General features: G+C 45.2%; 1 protein-coding gene across 2 annotated transcripts in view; it reads left to right on the top strand.

Moving 5' to 3' along the window:
- Positions 1-21,754, top strand: part of LOC126480925 (alpha-tocopherol transfer protein-like) — a 149,458-nt gene that overhangs the window by 48,466 nt on the left and 79,238 nt on the right. For both annotated transcript variants that reach the window (XM_050104338.1, XM_050104337.1), the window contains one exon: positions 16,188-16,347. In XM_050104338.1, the coding sequence (XP_049960295.1) occupies positions 16,208-16,347 (140 nt within the window). In that variant the 5' untranslated portion in view covers positions 16,188-16,207. The remainder of the gene's footprint in view (positions 1-16,187; positions 16,348-21,754) is intronic.

The raw sequence follows: 21,754 nt of genomic DNA, 5'->3' as shown, positions 1-21,754 counted from the left end.
CATCTAGCACAGCTGTCAACCTCTGACGATTGCGCGTTGCGCGCTCGCAGGAATGAACTCTTCCAGCATCACACATGTACATCTACATCATAGTCTGCAAGCCACTAATGGTGTATGGTGGAGGGCACTTTCGATACCACTATCTGATCCCTCCAACCCCGTTCCACTCACAAATAGCGCGTGGGAAGAATGATTGTCGGCAAGTCTCTGTATTGCCTCTCATTTCTCGAATTTTCTCCTCGTGGTCATTACGCTAGATGTATATAGGGGAAAGTTATATGCTGTCCGACTCTTCCAGAAAAGTGTTCTCTCGAAATTTCGATAGTAAATGCCTCCATGATGCACAGCGCCCCCCTTTTAACGTCTGACAGTGGAGTTTGTTGAGGATCTGCTCAACGCTCTCGCGCCGACTAAACGATCACGTGACAAAACGTGCCACGCTTCGCTGAATCTTCTCTATATCTTCCACCAGTCCTATCTGACAGGAATCCCAGATGGATGACCAGTACTCAAGAATCGGTCGAACAAGCGCCTTATAAGCCACTTCCTTCGTGGATGAGTTACATTTCCTTAAGATTCTATCTCCGAATCTGAGTCTGGCATCTGATTTTCCCACTATTTGCTTTATGTGGTCATTCCGCTTAAGGTCGCTCTGGATAGTTACTCCTACATAGTTTACAGCAGATACTGTTTCCAGTGATTTGTCATCAATAGTATAGCTATACAGTAGTGGATTTCTTTTCCTATGTATGTGCAATATGTTACATTTATTTACGTTCAGGGTCAACTGCCAGATCCTGCACCATTCATCAATTCTCTGGAAGTCATTCCCGCAAATCGTTACTATCTTCTGGCGATGCTACTTTGTTACAGACAACCGCATCATCTGTTAACAGCTTTAACAGCCGACGCTTTCTACTAGATCTTTTATATACAGGGTGATTCAAAAAGAATACCACAACTTTAGGAATTTAAAACTCAGCAACGACAAAAGGCAGAGCTAAGCACTATCTGCTGGCGAATTAAGGGAGCTATAAAGTTTCATTTAGTTGTACATTTGTTCGCCATTTCAGCCAATAAAGTTTTTGGTCCCTTTTTCTTCGAAGGTGCTACTGTAACTGGACTACAGTATCTGGAGATGTTAGAGAATTGGCTGTTCCCTCAGCTGGAACAAGAAGCACAACAATTCATATTTCAGCAGGATGGAGCGCCACCACATTGGCACTTATCTGTCCGTAACTACCTGAACGTCAACTACCCAAGGCGATGGATCGGCCGCCAGGCAGCCCGTGACAGAGCACGTCATCACTGGCCTCCAAGAAGCCCTGATCTTACCCCCTGTGATTTTTTCTTATGGGGGTATGTTAAGGATATGGTGTTTCGGCCACCTCTCCCAGCCACCATTGATGATTTGAAACGAGAAATAACAGCAGCTATCCAAACTGTTACGCCTGATATGCTACAGAGAGTGTGGAACGAGTTGGAGTATCGGGTTGATATTGCTCGTGTGTCTGGAGGGGGCCATACTGAACATCTCTGAACTTGTTTTTGAGCAAAAAAAAAAAAAAACCTTTTTAAATACTCTTTGTAATGATGTTTAACAGAAGGTTATATTATGTTTCTTTCATTAAATACACATTTTTAAAGTTGTGGTATTCTTTTTGAATCACCCTGTATATTGTAAACAGTAACGGTCCTATCACACTTCCTTCGGGTACAACGGATATTACCTTCACATCTGTCTATTTTGTTCCCTTAAGACCGACGTGCTGAGTTCTGTCTCCAAGAAAGTCCTGAATCCAGTCACAAATCTGCTCCGATAATCGATAAGGTCGTATTTTTTTCACTAAACGGCAGTGCGCGACGGTGTCAAATGCCTTCGGAAGTCAATGGACACGGCATCAACCCGCGCGCCGTTGTCCACTGCGCGGTGGATCTCATGGAGGAACAGAGCGAGCTGGGTTTCGCAGGATCTCCGTTTGCGGAATCCATGTTGATTCTTTTATAGAGGAGATTTTCCAAGAACGCCATACTTCTTGGCATAAAACATATTCCATAATTCTACAACAGATTGACGTCAACGATGTAGGTCTATAATTGTGTGCATGTGTCCTACGGCTCTTCTTAATAACAGGAATGATATGCGCTTTCTTCCAGTCGCTATGTACCCCTCGTTGCTCAAGCGATCGACGATAAATTACTGCTAGAAGGGGAGAAAGTTCTTCCGCATAGTCTTTGTAGAATCTCATCTGGTCCCGACGCCTTTCCACTACTGAGTGATTATAGTTGCTTTTCTGTTCCGCTATCGGTTGTCTCTACATCTGCCATTTTGAAGTTCGTACGGCGACTGGAAGGAGGTACCTTATTACGGTCTTCCGCGGTGAAACAATGTTGAAAGAGTGAATTCAGTATTTATGTGTCATCTTCCGTTTCGGTGCCAGTAAAGTCACTGAGTGAATGAATAGCCGATTTTGACCCACTTACTGATTTTACATATGACCAAAACCTCTTAGGGTTTTTACTCAGGTCGGTCTCAAACATTTACTTTGAAAGTCATTGAACGTTTCTCTCATCGCTCTCTTTATGCTCATTTTCGCTTTGTTCAGCTTTTGTTTGTCAGCTAGGTTTTTACTTCTCTTGAATCTGAGGTGAATTTCTCTTGGTTCACGTAGCAGTTTTCTAACACCGCTATTGTATCAGGGTGGGTCTTTCCCATCCTTTAAGACCTTACTCTGAACATGTTTGTCTAAGGTGTGTTGCAGAATTGTTTGAATTTTTTCCATTTGTTTTCCGCGTCGTCGTCCTCATTACAGAATATTTGGTACTGGCTGCTCAGATACTCTGAAATTTGTATCCAGTCACTCTTGCTAAGCAAAAATATCTTGCTACCTTTCTTAACATTCTTTGTCACACCCATCGTCATAGATGCTATCACAGCCTTATGATCACTGATACCTTCCTCTACTTTAGCTGATTCTGTAAGCTGAGGTCTGTTCGTAGCCAGGAGGTCTAAGACGTTACCCTCACGAGTTGTTTCTCTAACTACCTGCTCAAAGTAATTTTAAGACAAGACATCCAGAACAATGTCACACGTATCCCTGTCTCTGGCACCAGTTTTAATAGCATGACACTCCCAGTCTATACCCGACAAATTGAAGTCACTCCTAATGCAATGGCATGATCGGGAAAATTACTAACGGTATTCTGCATGTTCTAACTGAAGTGGTCTACCATAAGAGCTCCTGACCCAGCCGGTCTATAAAAGCATCCGAATGCCATTTTTGATTGATCTTTGATACTTAAGTTCACCCAGATTAATTCACAATCGGAATCAGTGATAGCCTCGCTAGATTTTATGGAATTCTTTACTCCAATAAACACGCCACCACTAGTGGCGACTAACCTATCTTTACGGAAAATATTCCAATCTGAACTAAGGATTTTCTTGTCATTAACGTCCGGTTTCAACCAACTTTCTGTTCCTAATACTATCTGTGTTTTATAACCTTCAGTAAGCGATACTAATTCTGGGACCTTTCTTTGAACGCTCCTGCAGTTTTCTAACATTATATTTACCTTTTTATCTCTGATCTGCGACGACGAACGTGCTAATTTATCAGGCAAATCCTCTTTGATCACAAGGGAGAGTTTCTCTAACCTAAACAGGTCCCTTGTGTATCCCATACGTACTCCGCTACCCTAGTAGCCGCTTCTTGCTTGTAGTGCACGCCTGAACTATTAAGGGGTCCCTACAATTCTGCACCCGATAGCAGAGGTTGCGAAAGTCGCATCCGAGAGCTTCGTAGAGTCGTCCGAGCACCTGGTTTCGACCTACAAAACCGGAGGACCATGATCAATCGTGGGAACTATGCTACAAATAGACAGCTTAGCCTGCACTTCGCGTGCAATACTAGTTGCCTTCACCAAATCAGGCATCCGCCGAAATGTGTCGGGGATGCTCTCAGAAACGAAGCGGCAGGCGTCATTCGTGCCCACATGTGCCACTACATACAACCGGTTGCACCCAGTACGCTCGATAGCTGCTGGCGGGGCCTCTCCAATATCACGGACGAGATCCCCGGCAAACACACCGTGTGCTCGCTGGAATTCTTTTCCACCTTGCCTGCTATTTCCCAGAGGGGATCCATTACCCGCCTAACATTGGATCTCCCAATGGCAAGCATACCCACCGTCTGTACTTGTCCGGACTGGGCAGGAAAATCGGCCGCTGGCCCAACAGGAGAGGCATCCCGTGCTGGCTCAGAGTTACCATCAACACTGGGTAGCATCTCGTACCTGATGCTAAGGTGTATGGAGCCAGCCTCACGGCCTGCTCCCTCTTTCGCCTTCCGCCCAGTGACACGCGAACCCACCAATGTTTGCCACTCACTCTGAAGTGAGGACTGACCGGTCAGATGTGGCGAATCAGAAGATGCAGCGACATCTGGATCACCAGGGGATTCATGAGCCACCAGAGGTGTCTCCAGTCTCGTCCCCAGCGCCTCGATGCCGCCGCAACTTTGAACATTAACCAGAAGCATGTCGACGGTAGCCAATGCCGCTCCAGCTGTTAACGGACAGCATCCAAGTATCCTTGTGTCCGCTCACAACAAACACAGGTCCTAGCCACATCGTAGTGTCTGAAATACATATAAGATCTCAAATGGCGCTACTGAGTTTGGAATGTACGCAAAATATAACGAGCAGAACAAATAAACATTAAAAACTGCTCTGCAGATTTCTCAATATGCCCTGAGAAGGCAAGCTCCTAAACAGAAATAAATTTCTCTGGTGACGTGGATCTCTCTACAGTTTCCTGTTACTACACTACTGGCCATTAAAATTGCTACACCATGAAGATGACGTGCTACAGACGCAAAATTCAACCGGCAGGAAGAAGAGACTGTGATCTGTAAATGATTAGCTTTTCAGAGCATTCACACAAAGTTGGCGCCGGTGGCGACACCTACAACGTACTGACATGAGGAAAGATTCCAACCGATTTCTCATACACAAACAGCAGTTGACCGGCGTTGCGTGGTGAATCGTTGTTCTGATGTCTCGTGTAAAGAGGAGAAATGCGTACCATCACATTTCCGACTTTGAGAAAGGTCGGATTGTAGCGTATCGCGATCGCAGTTTATTGTATCGCGACATTGCTGCTCGCATTGGACGAGATCCAATGACTGTTAGCAGAATATGGAATCGGTGGGTTCAGGAGGGTAATACGGAACGCCGTTCTGGATCTCGACGGCCTCGTATCACTAGCAGTCGAGATGACAGGCACCTTATCCACAAGGCTGTAACGGATCGTGCAGCCACGTCTCGATACCTGAGTCAACAGATGGGGACGTTTGAAAGACAACAACCATCTGCACGAACAGTTCGACGACGTTTGAAGCAGCATGGACTATCAGCTCGGAGACCACAGCTGCGGTTACCTTTGACGCTGCATCACAGACAGGAACGCCGGCGATGGTGTACTCTACGACGAACCTGGGTGCACGAGTGGCAAAGCGTCATTTTTTCGGATGAATCCCGGTTTTGTTTCTCAGCATCATGATGGTCGCATCTGGGTTTGGCGACATCGCGGTGAACGCACATTGGAAGCGTGTATTCGTCATCGCCATATTGACGTTTCACCCGACGTGATGGGATGGGGTGCCATTGGTTACACGTCTTGTTCGCATTGAGGGCACTTTGAACAGTGGACGTTACGATTCAGATGTGTTACGACCCGTGGCTCTATCTTTCATTTGATCCCAGCGAAACCCTACAGTTCAGCAGGATAATGCACGACCACATGTTGCAGGTCCTGTACGGGCCTCTCTGGATACAGAAAATGTTCGACTGCTGTCCTGGCCAGCACATTCTCCAGATCTCTCACTAATTGAAAACGTCTGGTCAATGGTGGCCGAGCAGCTGGCTCGTCACAATACGCCAGTCACTACTCTTGATGAACTGTGGTATCGTGTTGAAGCTGCATGGGCAGCTTTAGCTGCACACGCCATCCAAGCTCTGTTTGACTCAATGCTCAGGCGTATCATGGCCGTTATTACGACCAGAGGCGGTTGTTCTGGGTACTGACTTCTCAGGATCTATGCACCCAAATTGCGTCAGTTCTAGTATAATATATTTGTCCAATGAATACCCGTTTATCATCTGCATTTCTTCATGGTGTAGCAATTTTAATGGCCAGTAGTGTAGAAACTCTGCTTACCCGAAAGCTATTGCACGAGATAACTTTGCAGACAAGAATGCACTGGTCCTAAACTATATGCTAGGTACCAGCACGAGATTTAAACTTAGTGGCGTGACTTGGCGGTCTGACGGTGGGAAAATTACACTAGGAAGTCGCCTTACACAAGCATATTCACGCAAAAACAAAAACTTACAGTAATTTTCTAAGCGCTAATCTACACAGTAAAATACACACGTAGAGTTCACTCCTTTGCAGAAGCACGTGAAAAAAAAACAGAAACTGAACTAAATTACTGTGTGTGAGACAGAGATGCCACTGCCGATGCTGCATCTGTTGGCGCGTCTGCACGGATGGGTGTCTGCGGGTACAACAGGAGCCCACTACGACATTCCGCCTCGTGCAGAGACAATAGCGAACACATTTTGTTTTGTTCAAATAACTTACGGGAACACAGCCGCGTGACCTCGTCGACAACGACAGATACTTCGAAAGTCGACCACCCTGTCATTTTCAAGGCAAAACTGCAGCAAGAAATCGATACGCAAGTGAATTTGAAACCTCGGGCTGCAGAGCAAATCCGGAAAGGTAACGCGTACTTCGCACACACACACACACACACACACACACACACACACACTGTAAACACTAGCGCCACCACACGAGCAAAGATGACAGACGCCAGAAGTTATCGATAGTCAAAATATTGAACAACGGGTGAAGCAGCATTACCTCTGTCCCCCTGTGTTTTAACATTGGAGAGGAGAGCATTCCACACAGAATTTAAGCAAAAACCTGTATATTTACAGTGTCACTCGGTACTTTAATCTGAACTGCTGAGTTCATAAAACTATCCCAACAGCTGGAAGTGCATTCCAGAATCTCCAGGTTGTTATATGCCATAGGATGACCGGCCCCTAGACAATGTTATACAATAGCCGATTTCCTCGGGTGCTGTAAGCCAGCAGAACTGTTAAAGAGTCTGGGAAACAAGGCAAGAAAAGAAGTAGTCTACCTCTGTAACGAGATATATGACAAAGGGGAATGGCCTGAGGACTTCCTTGCAACAGTTATGATACCAATAGAGAAAAAGAGAAACACTAAAAAATGTGAAGAGCGCCGGACCATCAGTCTGATTTCTCATGCAGCTAAAGTCTCTCTCAGACTGTTGAATAGAAGGCTATATGGCAATCTGAATAGAGGGATTGCAGAGGAGCAGTTCGGACATAGAAGAGGAAAAGGAACAAGAGATGCTATTGGCCTCTTAAGAACTACAGGGGAAAGATATATGGAAAAAGGTAGAGAAATCTTTGCTGTTTTTATAGATTTAGGAAAGGGTTTTGACAGAGTTCAGTGGAACAAGCTGACGGATATTTTGAAGAGGAAAGGAGTAGATTGGAAAGAGAGACGACTGATACAGAATCTATATTTACACCAGAAAGTAAGAATAAGGATTAGAAATGAAATGTCAGCAGGAAGCAGCACTGAACGAGGTCTTAGACAAGGTTGTTGCCTTTCCCCGCTGTTGTTTAACGTATACCGTGAAGAGATTATTGCGAGAAGCTTAGATGGGAAAAGAGGAATATGTATTGGTGGAAACAGAATAGAATGTATAAGATTTGCTGATGACACGGTATTAGTGGCAGAAAGTGAGCGGACAGTGAATAACACGCTGAAAGATCTGAATGAAGCTTGTGTGGAATATGGGATGCAAATAAACACAGCAAAAACAAAGAGTATGGTCACCAGTACAAGACGCAGACTGTCTAATATTAAAATAGGACAATCTACCATTAGCCAAGTAAGTGCATTTAAATATCTTGGAAGCACAATAACTGAAGACTTGAGATGTCACCAGGAGGTGAAAACGCGAATTGTCATAGCGAAGGAGGCATTCGACAGAAAGAGAAGACTCTTATGTGGCGAGTTAGATAACGGACTAAGGAAAAGGCTTGGCAAATCTTTTGTCTGGAGTGTGGCACTATATGGGGCAGAAACATGGATTCTGAGACGAGAGGATGAAAAAAGGTTAGAAGCATTTGAGATGTGGATGTTGAGGAGAATTGAGAGAATAAGCTGGATGGAAAGAGCGAGTAATGAAAGAGTATTGCAAAGGGTTGGTGAGAGAAGATGTCTGCTGAAGGTTGTAAGAAAAAGGAAAAAGAACTGGTTAGGACATTCATTAAGAAGGGAGTGCTTGCTAGCAGATGTTTTGGAAGGATTGGTTTGTGGGAGAAGACTGAGAGGAAGAAGGAGATGATAGACGACATACAGGGAAGAGGAAATTATACAGACCTGAAGAGGATGGCGGAAGAACGGACGGCCTGGAGAACTACCATGTGAAAATCTGCCTTTTGGCAGAACACTGATGATGATGTAAGCGTGTGTGACTACTACGCTCAGTACACGCTTCCTTTACGAACATGATAGCCACTACTGGAGGGAGTGCGATGGACACGTTCCTTACGCAAACAACGCCATCCTTAACGAAGTCTAAAAGGACCCTAATCTTAAACGGAGATCGTAAAACAAAATTTCACATCATATTTCCGCAAAATAAGACCGATCTTGCTGGATATGCTTCCTGCATAGGCCAGGAAGGCCGCAGACCTTGGTGCAAACTCTGTATTACTGTCACTTACCTGGGGCACCGTTGGTCCATTGCGTAAAGCACGTCTGACCTTTCTTTCACTGTATCCATTGCGATGTAGCGGCAGACGCCGAGTCGAGAAGACGGACAGCAGAGCAGCAGCAGCACTTGTATCATAAACTGTAAATTAATGTAGTCTTTTTTTTTTTGTTCACGTGCTTCTGCAAAGAAGTAAACTGTACGAGTGTATTTTACTGTGTAGACTAGTGGTTACAAAATTGATCGTAGTTTTTGTCGTTGCGTAAGTCTTGTGGATATCCTTGTGTACGGCGGCTTCCTAGTGTAAATTTTCCCGTCGCCAGACACTCCGTCACGCCATTAAGTTTTAATTTTGTGCTAGTAGACAGCACACAGTTTAGATCAGAGCATTCTAGTTTTAATTTTTATCTCGTGCAGTAACTTTTCGGCAAATAGGATTTCTAGTAACAGGTATCTGCAAATACATCAACTTCAGCAGAGAAATTTATTCCTGTTTAATAGCTTGCGGTCTCAGACAACAGTGAGAAATCTACACAACAACTTATAACGTTACTTTATTCTCCTTTGGTATATTTTCTAAATCAGTAGCGCCATTTGAGACCTTATATCTATTTTATAAACTGTAAGATACGGCTGGGGACTGTGCTTGTTGTGAGCGGACACAAGGAGACTTGGCTGCTGTCCGTAAACAGCTGGAAGCTGCGGTGGCTGCCGTCGACATGCTTCTGGCTAATGTTCAAAGTTGCGGTGGCATCGGGGCGCTGGGGACGAGACCTGCGACACATTTGGTGCCACTGGAATCCCCTGGTGAGCCGGACGTCGCTGCGGCTTCCGATACGCAACATCTGACTGGTCCGTCCTCACTCCAGAGTGGGTGGCAGACAGTGGTGGGTTGGCGTTTCACTGGGCGGAAGGCGAAGAAGGGAGCAGGCCGTGCCGCTGGCTCCCTACGTCTTAGCAACAGGTGCGAGGTGCTGCCCATTGTTGATGACAACCCTGAGCCAGCACGGGATGCCTCTCCTGTTGGGCCAGCGGCCGATTTTCCTGCCCAGTCCGGACAAGTACAGAGGGTGGGCATGCTAGTCACTGGGAGTTCCAATGTTAGGCGGGTGATGGAGCCTCTCAGGGAGATAGCAGGCAAGGCGGGAAAGGATTCCAGTGTGCGCTCGGTATGTTTGCCTGGGGGATCTCATCCGTGATGCGGAGGAGTCCCTGCCGGCGGGTATCGAGCGCACTGGGTGCTACCGGTTGCATGTAGTGGCTCATGTCGGCACGAATGATGCCTGCTGCTTGGGTTCTGAGGCCATCCTCGGCTCCTTTCGGCGACTGGTGAAGGCAACTAGTAACGCATGCTGGGTGAAGGCTAAGCTGTCTATTTGTAGCATCGTACCCAGAGCTGATCGCGGTCCTCGGGTTTGGAGCATATATATATATATATATATATATATATATATATATATATATATATATATATATATATATATATAGGGTGAGTCACCTAACATTACCGCTGGATATATTTCGTAAACCACATCAAATACTGACGAATCGATTCCACAGACCGAACGTGAGGAGAGGGGCTAGTGTAATTGGTTAATACAAACCATACAAAAATGCACGGAAGTATGTTTTTTAACACAAATCTACGTTTTTTTAAATGGAACCCCCGTTAGTTTTGTTAGTACATCTGAACATATAAACAAATACGTAATCAGTGTCGTTTGTTGCACTGTAAAATGTTAATTACATCCTCAGATATTGTAACCTAAAGTTGACGCTTGAGTACCACTCCTCCGCTGTTCGATCGTGTGTATCGGAGAGCACAGAATTACGTAGGGATCCAAAGGGAACGGTGATGGACCTTAGGTACAGAAGAGACTGGAACAGCACATTACGTCCACATGCTAACACCTTTTTATTGGTCTTTTTCACTGACGCACATGTACATTACCATGAGGGGTGAGGTACACGTACACATGTGGTTTCCGTTTTCAATTACGGAGTGGAATAGAGTGTGTCCCGACTTGTCAGGCCAATAGATGTTCAATGTGGTGCCCACCATTTGCTGCACACAATTGCAATCTCTGGCGTAATGAATGTCGTACACGCCGCAGTACATCTGGTGTAATGTCGCCGCGCAGGCAGCCACAATACGTTGTTTCATATCCTCTGGGGTTGTAGGCACATCACGGTACACATTCTCCTTTAACGTACCCCACAGAAAGAAGTCCAGAGGTGCAAGACCAGGAGAACGCGCTGGCCAATTTATGCGTCCTCCACGTCCTATGAAACACCCGTGGCCCGTGTTTGTTACAACACGCAACTGAACGTCGGAGGGTTCAAGCGGTAACTTTAGGTTACAATATCTCCGGATGTAATTAACATTTTACAATGCAACAAACGGCACTGATTACGTATTTGTTTATATGTTCAGATGTGCTAACAAAACTAACGTGGTTCCATTTAAAAAAACGTAGGTTTGTGTTAAAAGACATACTTCCGTGCATTTTTGTATGGTTTGTATTAAACAATTACACTAGCCCCTCTTCTCACGTTCGGTCTGTAGAATCGGTTCGCCAGTATTTGATGTGGTTTACGAAATATATCCAGCGGTAACGTTAGGTGACTCACCCTGTATATTGGCCACGACTTCTTGGTAGATGATTGTTGCAGTGCCTGTGTGTTTATGGGTTGCATTTTTTCATATGACTTCTCAAGCCAATGGCAGCACGGCATCTCTTGCCGCAATTGTCACAAGTGTGTCTGGCTGCTGAGGCAGGAGCAGTGGTAGCATTGCGAAACTTTTTCTGCCTTAATCTGTCTAACAAGCCTTCATCATGCTTCGACATTCTAGATGATATATCATCACGTCACTCTGGTCTCATGCTAGCCCGTGCCTCCCATCTGTTTGTGTCGATTCCAAAGCTCTCCATATCTCGTTTACAAGAGTCCTTGAACCTCAATACTTGACGCCCTACAGGTCTTTTGGCTACAGAGATCTCTCCAAGCACCACCTCACGTGGTAATCTGTCAGGATCCATTTGGTGGACGTGTTCCAGCCAGCGCAGTCGTCTCTGCTTCAAGATAGCTGAAATACTGTTTCAGCTAGTATTAGATAGCACTGCTTCGTTGGTCACTCGGTCCTTCCACGTTACTCCGAGTATGGATCTCAGGCACCGCATGTGGAAAGCATTAAGGCGACGTTCTTGTTTGGCATAGGTAGTCCATGTTTCCGATGCATACAAAAGTATGCTGAGGACGCAAGTTTGATATACAAGAATTTTGGTGGTCAAAGAGAGTTCGTTGTTTTTCCAAACAGCAGAATGGAAGGTCTAAACCAGAGGCTTAAACGACTCTGCGATGGTATCGGATGCAAATTTCTCAACCTCCGCTGTCGGGTGCAGAATTGTAGTGTTACGCTTAATAGGTCAGGCGTGCACTACACGCAGGAAGCGGCTACTAGGGTTGCAGAGTATGTGTGGCGTGCACTGGAATGTTTATCGTAAGGATAAGTTAGTCGCCAATGGTGGCGGCGTGTGCAGTAAAATAAATCGATAAAATGTAGCGAGGTTATCACGGATTCCGAATATGAATTAATTTGGGTGAAATTAAGTATCAAAGAACGGTCATAAATGGTGATCGGACGTTTTTATAGACCACCTCGGTCAGGATCTGCAGTTGTAGAGCGCTTCAGACAGAACTTGCAGAATATCAGTAGTAATTTTCCTGATCACGCCGTTGTAATAGGGGGTGACTTTAACTTGCCAGGTATAGATTGAGAGTGTTATGCCATCAAAACTGGTGCCAGCTCTGGTGGCTTTGTTCTGGACGTCTTGTCCGAAAATTACCTTGAGCAGATAGTTAGCAACCAACAAGAGGGGGTAGCGTCTTAGACCTCCTGGCAACAAACAGACCTCAACTTATCGAATCAGTTAAAAGTAGAGGAAGATATTAGTGATTATAAGGCTGTGACAGCACCTATGACGACGGGTCCTACAAGCAATGTTAAGAAAGGTAGTAAGATATATTTTCTCAGCACGGATGACAGGACACAAACTTCAGAATATCTCAGCAGTCAGCATCAAATATTTGGTGATGAGGACGAAGATGTGTAGAACAAATGGAAAAAATTCAAAGGCATCATCTATATGCCTAGACAAAAATGTTCCGAGTAAGGTTTTAAGGGATGTGAAAGATCGACCATGGGTGAATAGCCGTGTTAGAAAAGCGCTGCGTAAACAAAGAGCACTTCATCTCAGATTCAAGAAAAGTGAAGACCTAGCTGACAAACATAATCTGAACGAAGCGAAAATGAGCGTAAGGGGAGCAATGAGGGAAGCGTTCAAAGATTTTGAAAGTAAGCCGTTGTGAACCGACCTGAGTAGAAACACTAAGAGATTTTGGTAGCATTTAAAATCAGTAAGTGGGTCAAAATCATCTATTCATTCTCTCAGCAACCACACCAGCACCGAAACGGAAGAGAACAGAGAGAAGGTCGAAATACTGAATTCGGTCTTCCGAAGTTATTTCACCGCGGAAGATCGTAGCACTGTCCCTCCTTTGAACCGTCGTACGAACATCTAAATGGCAAATATTGAGAAAAGCAGCTGTAATCGCTTAGTAGTGGAAAGACTTCAGGACCAGATGAGGTACCTATAAGATTCTATAAAGACTATGCAAGAGAACTTGCTCCTCTTCTAGCAGTAATTTATCGTAGATCTGTTGTGCAACGAAAGGTACCTAACGACTGGAAAAAAGCGCAGGCCATTCCCGTTCTTAAGAAAGGCCGTAAGACAGATGCACACAATTATAGACCTATATCGTTGACTTCAATCTGTTCTAGAATTATAGAATACGTTTTATGCCCAAGAGTTATGACGTTTCTGGAAAATTAAAGTCTCTTCTATAAATATCAACATAGATTCCGCAAACATAGATCCTGTGAAACTCAGCTCGCTCTGTTCCTCCATGAGATCCACAGCGAAGTGGATAACGGCGCTCCGGTTGATGCCGTGTTCTGTTCCTTGATTTCAGTGAGGCATTTGGCACCGACCCACATTGCCGTGTAGTGAAAAAATACGAGCTTATCGAGTATCGGAGCAGACCTACGATTGGATTCAAGACTTTCTTGCAGATAGAACTCATCACGTCGCTCTTAACGGAACAAAATCGACAGATATGAAGTAATATCCGGAATACCACAGGGAACTGTGATAGGACCATTGCTGTTGACAATACATATAAGTGATCTAGTAGAAAGCGTCGGATGTTCTTTAAGACTATTCGCAGATGATGTAGTTGTCTATACCAAAGCAGCAACGCCAGAAGATAGTAAGAATTTACATAACGACGTGCAGAGAATCGATGAGTGGTGCAGACTCTCGCAGTTGACCGTAACGTAAATAAATGTAAAGTATTACTACTACTGTACAGCTACACTACTGATGAAAAATCGCTGGAAACAGTATCTGCTGTAAAATATGTGGGAGTAACTATCCAGAGCGACCTCAAGTGGAATGAACACATAAAGGAAATAGTGGAAAAAGCAGGCACCAGACTCAGATTCAACGGAAGAATCTTAAGAAAATGTAACTAATCCAAGAAGAAGTGGCTTATAAGGCTCTTGTTCGCCAGATTCTGGAGTACTCTTCATCTATCTGGGATCCCTGTCACGTAGGACTGATAGATAGGATCCAACGAAGAGCGGCGCATTTCGTCACTGGATCTTTTAGCTGGAGAGAGAGCGTTACGGAGACACTAAACAAACTCCACTGGCAGACGTTACAAGAGGGGCGTTGTGCATCACGGAGAGATTTACTATTGAAATGTCGGGACAGCACTTTTCAGGAGGAGTCAGACAACATATAACTTCCCCCCACATACATCTCTCGAATTGACCACGAGGAGAAAACTCGAGAAATTAGAGCCAATACAGAGGCTAACCGACAATCGCTCTTCTCACGCATTATCGAGTGGAACAGGCTTGGAGGGATCAGACAGTCGTACTGAAAGCACCCTCCGCCACACACCATTAGGGGGCTTGCGGAGTGTGATGTAGATGGAAGACGGTTTAACTCAGGTCTGAAATGAGACCTGTGAACCAAGGTACGAAATATCCCTTGAAGGTGAGCCAGATGGTAACAATTATCAGCCTCTAGATATAAGGCTTCCTACAAACAGCATGTCCCAACGTATCATCAACCTTCATCATGACTATGTACATCAAGGAATGGAAAGGAGCCATCCTTTCCCATCTCCATCGTGAAAGGAATATTCTGGTGGATTGAATTCAAGTGCTCTAAAAACTCCTGCAAATTCGTTCTGTTATGAGGCCAAACAACATAAGTATCGTCTAAAAAACTAAAGTTCGCCCGAACAGGCCACGAAGGCTCAACTGTACCGACCGGCCAACGTGTCGTCCGGAGCCCTGAGGCGTCAATGGATGCTGATAGGGAGCGGCAGGCGGTCAGCACATCGCTCTCCTGGCCATATGCCAGTTTACAAGACCGAATGGTATCGACTACACATCGCAAAGAAAGAAGGAAAACCACAGGTTCCAAAGCAGCCGACTCCAAGGGACATTCCTTCAAGTCTTCCATAAATTAATTTGCAGTAACAGATCACACTAACATCCCATCGCAACTCTGTCTGTCTGCTCACAGCATTGGTCTTTGAAAAAATAGTAAGTGCAAGTCAATACACGTCGAAATAGCTTCGTTAATTGAACGCTTAACATAATCTTAATCAACCATAACAAATCACCGAGAGGAACACGAGTTAAGAGAGAAAACACATCAAAACTTGTTAGAATATCAGAGTTAGTCAAACGCATTCCCTCTAATAGATGTCAGAAATCCACCCACTTCTTAGTGTGATGCTCACACCGACCAACTAGTGGTCTCAACGGAGTAGCAAGGTGTTTTTGCTACACGATATGCCGGAAGAAGTGGTACCCCTTCTTTGTGGGTCTACGGAAGACCATATAACCTAGAGGGGAATAGCACAATATGTATTAAGACTCTTGATAGTCTCCAGCGACACAACGAACTACTTACCAAGAGGCTGTTATACTCGTATTTTCTATCAACACATTTTGGGGGGCCAGCACCGATCCTGCGATAGGTTGAGTCATACAGTGAACACTGCATCCTTGTAACGTAATCTTGCTTGTCCAGAACAACTGTGTCATTGCCCCTGTCCGTACCTAAAACCACAATATCCGGACCAGATTTAAGTGAATGTGAAGCAACCTCTCTTGAGTGGACGTGCCACAGTCAATACACTCAGGTCTGAGATTTTGTTTTCTTTGCTGCAAGATGCGATAAGAGTGGCTTCAGCTGATTATAAATTCTGTTACAGATGATCGCGTCCTCGAAGGGATGTACATCGGTTGCAAATGCAGCACGGAGCGCGTGAAGAAGTCGCTTGACGCCTATTTCTCACTGAAACACAAGGTTCCTGAACTGCTAATGAAGAGAGACCCCTTAGGTGCAGACGTACAGCAGAGCAAGGAAATAATGTGAGTATAATACGGCAGAAGGGCAAACTGACATTCAGCCTAATCCTTATTGCTACGCATCTCTACAGTAGTGTTTCATTACGCGTCACAATGTCTAACTTCAAAATACTACACATAGAACTTGGTTATAACTCATGGGGCTACATAAAATAAAGTTCTTGAGATGTACTGTGTAATGATGTGAAAGAGATATTCACGTTAAAGTGACTACCGCCCAAGTCCGACGTCAGCCTTCAATAATCACTCCCAGACGGCACAAGCAGTGGAAGACATGAAAATCGTGTCGCGAGAACGCGGAAAACAATGGCGTCGTTGTCGTGAAGCGGAAACGGAGTGATTTATCTGACGTCCAAAATAACATGATCATTGGCTTTCGGGCCAAGGCCAGAAGCATTTCCGAGACGGCTATGTCTGTGAACAGTTCGAGCAACGCTGCGATAGAAGTATACCGTCAACGACAAATTGGCGCTACTCGAAACCGCCGCAGGAGGTCCCGGGTTCGAGTCTCGGTCAGGGCACACATCCTTCAACTGTTGGTTGGTTGGTTGTTTTTGGGAAGGAGACCAGACAGCGTGGTCATCGGTCTCATCGGATTAGGGAAGGATGGGGAAGGAAGTCGGCCGTGCCCTTTCAGAGGAACCATCCCGGCATTTGCCTGGAGTGATTTAGGGAAATCACGGAAAACCTAAATCAGGATGGCCGGACGCGGGATTGAACCGTCGTCCTCCCGATTGCGAGTCCAGTGTCTAACCACTGCGCCACCTCGCTCGGTCCTTCAACTGTTCCCGTTGATATGTATTAATGTCTATAAGCAGCGGAAGGTCTAGATTTCATTATAACTTCATTCTTCGAGAGCTGCAAGATCACCAATGATATCTGTACAGATACCAGCTTCTTGTAGTTGATGGAGTTGTACGACGGCTGCGGAGATGTACCCGGACGTAGACGTGCAACTGTTGAGCAAGTGACCGCCCAGGCATACCGAGGGGGGGGGGGGGGGGGGGGGTACCAACAGTGTATCCTCAAGGACCATTCAGCGAAAAAGGAAGCAGCTACTAGAATAGCAAAGTAGTTGTAGTGTACACATGAAGGTTTTTTAGGCTAGACGGCAGTTTGAAGTGCTCTAATGAACACTCGCCAGTCGATACGCTGCAAGGGACTTCAGACGTCATCCAGAGTAAAGACACTTCGACTGTCAAAATTTTATCCGTAAACTGTCGGATATTCCTAATATAATCCCCGAATATAGTGTCCTTCAGGAAAGTTCTCTCACTCAAGTTATTCTTGGGACCGAGAGTCGACTGAAAGCCGAAGTGGAAAAGTCTGAGACATTTAGTGAGTCGTGGAACGTATATCGCAAAGACAGATTGGAAGCTATAGGAAGAGGAGTGCTCATTGCAGTTGACAAAAATATTGTCTCCATTGAGATCGAAGTTGAGTGTGACGTGAAGTTATCTCGTCACGTGTAACAGGTGTAGGTGAAACCAAGTTAATTGTTGGAAGTTTTTACCGGCCAGCCGATTCCGCTGTGACAGTTCTGTAGTCATTCAAAGAAAATTCACGGTCAGTAGCGCGTGAATACCCAGATCATGCAATAACAGTTAGAGGAGACTTTAACCTACTGAGTGTAGACTGGGATGTCTATGACATCATTGCGGCGGGTACAGAAAAGACAGTCATGCGAAATACTTTTGAATGCCTTTTCTGAAAACTGTCTTGAGCAGCTAGCTCGGCGGCTCACAGGCAATGGAAATATACTAGATCTTGTAGCTACAAACAGGCCGAACCTTGTCGACTGTGTCAGTGTAGAAACGGGGATTAGCGATAATGATGTCATTACCGTAACTGTGGTTCGGACAGTTAATAAATCAGTCAAGAATGCTAGGAGTGTGTTTCTGCTAGAAAGAGCAGATAAGCAATTGTTAGCATCTCAGTTAGACAGTGAACTGGCATCACTTAGTTCCAGTAAGATGGACGTAGAGGAACTATGGCCAAAGTTTTAGCACATTCTAAATCGTGGTCTGAAGACTTATGTGCCTAGTAAGTGGATAAAGGATGGAAAAGACGCACCATGGTTTAATAACGAAATTTGGAAGATGCTGAGGCAGCAGTGGCTGTTGCACTCGCTGTTCAAAAGAGAATGCTTAAATGACCACAAGCAATGGTTAGTAGAAATTCGAGCGTCTGTGAAAAGATCTATGCGCGAAACATACAACTACCACCGTCATATCTTGGCAATAGATCTGGCAGAGAACCAGAGAAAATTACGGTCCTATGTAAGGTCCCTAAGTTGCCCAACCCCTGGAAACTATTCTCGTCGCGGCTTTTGTATCAAGAACACGTTCGAGTAAATGACTAGGACTGCGAATTGTTATGGCAAAGAGTAAATGACGACGGTAGCCTCACATTAACTGTCGGATGTTTCTATTGGACTCCAGATTCAGGCAATCAGTAGCAAAACTGTTCAAACCAGACTAAATTCGTTGGCACGAAAACAGCCCGATCATAGGGTAGTAGACGATTGCCAGTTTAAATTCCCTGTTATCAACTGGACAAACTATCGATACTCCACGAAGTTCCTGGAGAAAGGAAAGCTTCTCCTTAGGTATCAGAAAAAGTTCAGGAAATACCACTAGTGTGAATTAAAAGTCAACTTTTCCCACACATAATATATCGCAAGTAATAAGAAATACTACCGAATCGGTAGATTCCACATTATTCAGTCTGCGAAAGCACATCGACTTTATCGGCTATAACAAAGAAACAAGTTCCAGAGCATCTGCATACATATATTTTACGAGGATGTGCTGCTAAAAGTATCTGAACATTTTGTGTGAAAACTCTTAAAGATTTCTAAATAAAACAAACGTTATTAACATTCTACATCTTTATTCTTCATTTCTACATACTTCTCAACATAGTCACACTGGCTACGAAGACATTTCCCCTTTCGAGATACCAATTTTTGATACTGCCACTGTAGAATGTTTGACTTTGTTGACGGACCCATAATCTCGCCTTTGCTTGCACCGCTTCATCACTACCAAAATGAAATTATCGAAGGAGTGCTTTCAGTTTTAGAAATGGATTACAATCGGATAGGGCCACGTTCGGACTGAATGGAAGACGATCGATGACCATCAACACAAGGCATCGGATTGCTGCTGCAGCGGTCGTGTGTGGTCGTGCATTGTCATGCTAAAGGAGAAGTTACACGATGTGTGGATGAACTCTTAGAATTCGAAACCGGATTGATTACAGCTGGCTGTTTCTTACACACCGACATAGTTACGTTACACTCTGCCATGTTACACGGGAACAATTCGGATCCCTGTACCGGCAGAAGTTCCCGGCTGGCACCAGAGAAGTGGGAAAGTCGACCGGGTAATACGCATGAGATGTCAACGCCTCAACCGATACTGAGAACAGAATAATGAGTTCGGAGGCATTACCTCTCAGCGCACTTTCGTATACAAGAGTTACCTTGATCAACTCCTACAAGAGATGGAGAATGTGCTATAGAAACGACGGTAACATAGCGTGTCTCTGTAGGAGCGCAGCTGGACCGGTAGTGGTCTCAACACACATAAATACACTCATGCTCATAAATTAAGGATAATTGCAGAATGTGGCGCCACACAACGTGGCACTACCCAAAACTGGCGTTAATAGCATAGGCACATAGGAAACACACACGACACATATCTGTAACTCCACGGTATTGGTGATAAGTTGATAAAACCGTCCCGAAACACATGTGCTACAACACGCCACTGTTTCCTGCCCATGTACCCCCCCCCCCCCCCCCATCAATATGAGATATGATCACCATGCACACGTACACAGGCCGCACAACGGGTTGGCATAGTCTGGATCAGGTGGTCGACCAGCTGCTGGGATATAGCCTCCCATTCTTGCACCAGTACCTGTCGGAGCTCCTGCAGTGTCGTAGGGGTTTGAAGTGTAGTTTTAGCGTCGACCGAGAGCATCCTAGTCGTGCTCGATGGGGTTTAGGTCTGGAGAACAGGCAGGCCACTCCATTCGCCTGATATCTTCTGTTTCAAGGTACTCCTCCACGATGGCAGCTCGGTGGGGCCGTGCGTTCCATCAGGAGGAAGATGGGACCCACTGCACCTCTGAAAAGGCGGACATAATGGTGCGAAATGACGTCCCGATACACCTGACCTGTTACAGTTCCTCTGTCAAAGACATGCAGGGGTGTACGTGCTTCCATCATAATCCCACTCCACACCGTCAAACCACGCCTCCATACAGGTCGCTTTCAAGGACATTAAGGGACTGTTATCTGGTTCCTGGTTCACGCCAGATGAAAACCCGGGGAGAATCACTGTTCAGACTATACCTGGACTCGTCCATGAACATAACCTGGGACCACTGTTCCAATGACCATGTACTGTGTTCTTGACACCAGGCTTTGAGTGCTCTCCTGTAACCAGGGGTCAGTGGAATGCACCTTGCAGGTCTCTGGGCGAATAAACCATGTCTGTTCAGTCGTCTGTAGACTGTGTGTCTGGAGACAACTGTTCCAGTGGCTGTGGTAAGGTCCCGAGCAAGGCTACCTGCAGTACTCCGTGGCCGTCTGCGGGCACTGATGGTGAGACATCGGTCTTCTTGTGGCGTTGTACACTGTGGACGCCCCGTACTGTAGCGCCTGGACACGTTTTCTGTCTGCTGGAATCGTTGCCATAATCTTGAAATCACAGTTTGTGGCACACGGAGGGCCCATACTAAGACTTGCTGTGTTTGACCAGCCTCCAGTCGCCCTAGTATTCTACCATTCATAACGTCATCAATATGTGTTCCATTTTCAACACACAGTCATAATTATCACGTCTGAAAACGTCTGCACACTTACTTGCTGCACCGTATTCTGACATGCACCAACACACCTCGCTGCCAGCGCCACCGTGCGACGACCGCAGGTCAAATGCACCACATGGTCATACCCCGAGGTGATTCAAACCCGCAAACCGATCACCAGAGCGTTGTTTCACCATGTATCAGCATTATCCTTAATTTATAAGCATGAGTGTAGTTTATCAGACTGCTGAAAACACTGTTCTACAGTTTAATGGCGATGATGTTGTCTGCAGGACTATATTGTCCCTGGGGGATTCGTAGGAGCTATACAAAAATGTACACATTTTTTTTGCTTCGTGTACTGGATGACAACTGTCATAAATATTGATGAATGCTTGACCGCATCTATTACAAAGAGTAATAACTCAACTATATCCGTTTACAACATCAGTGTGTCATACCAACATGTAGGGCTCACACGTCGGACCAATATGAAGCGGAAAAGAACATGTCGACTCAATAGTATGGAAGGAGAATGGAAAATTTACAGAGTAAATTCTGAGAGAGTGTAGTGCCCTGTCAAGGA

The sequence above is a fragment of the Schistocerca serialis genome, chromosome 5, assembly GCF_023864345.2.
Source record: "Schistocerca serialis cubense isolate TAMUIC-IGC-003099 chromosome 5, iqSchSeri2.2, whole genome shotgun sequence".
Lineage (NCBI taxonomy): Eukaryota > Metazoa > Arthropoda > Insecta > Orthoptera > Acrididae > Schistocerca > Schistocerca serialis.
Note: the sequence above shows the minus strand (reverse complement) of the source record. Positions and strands in the feature narration are given on the sequence as shown.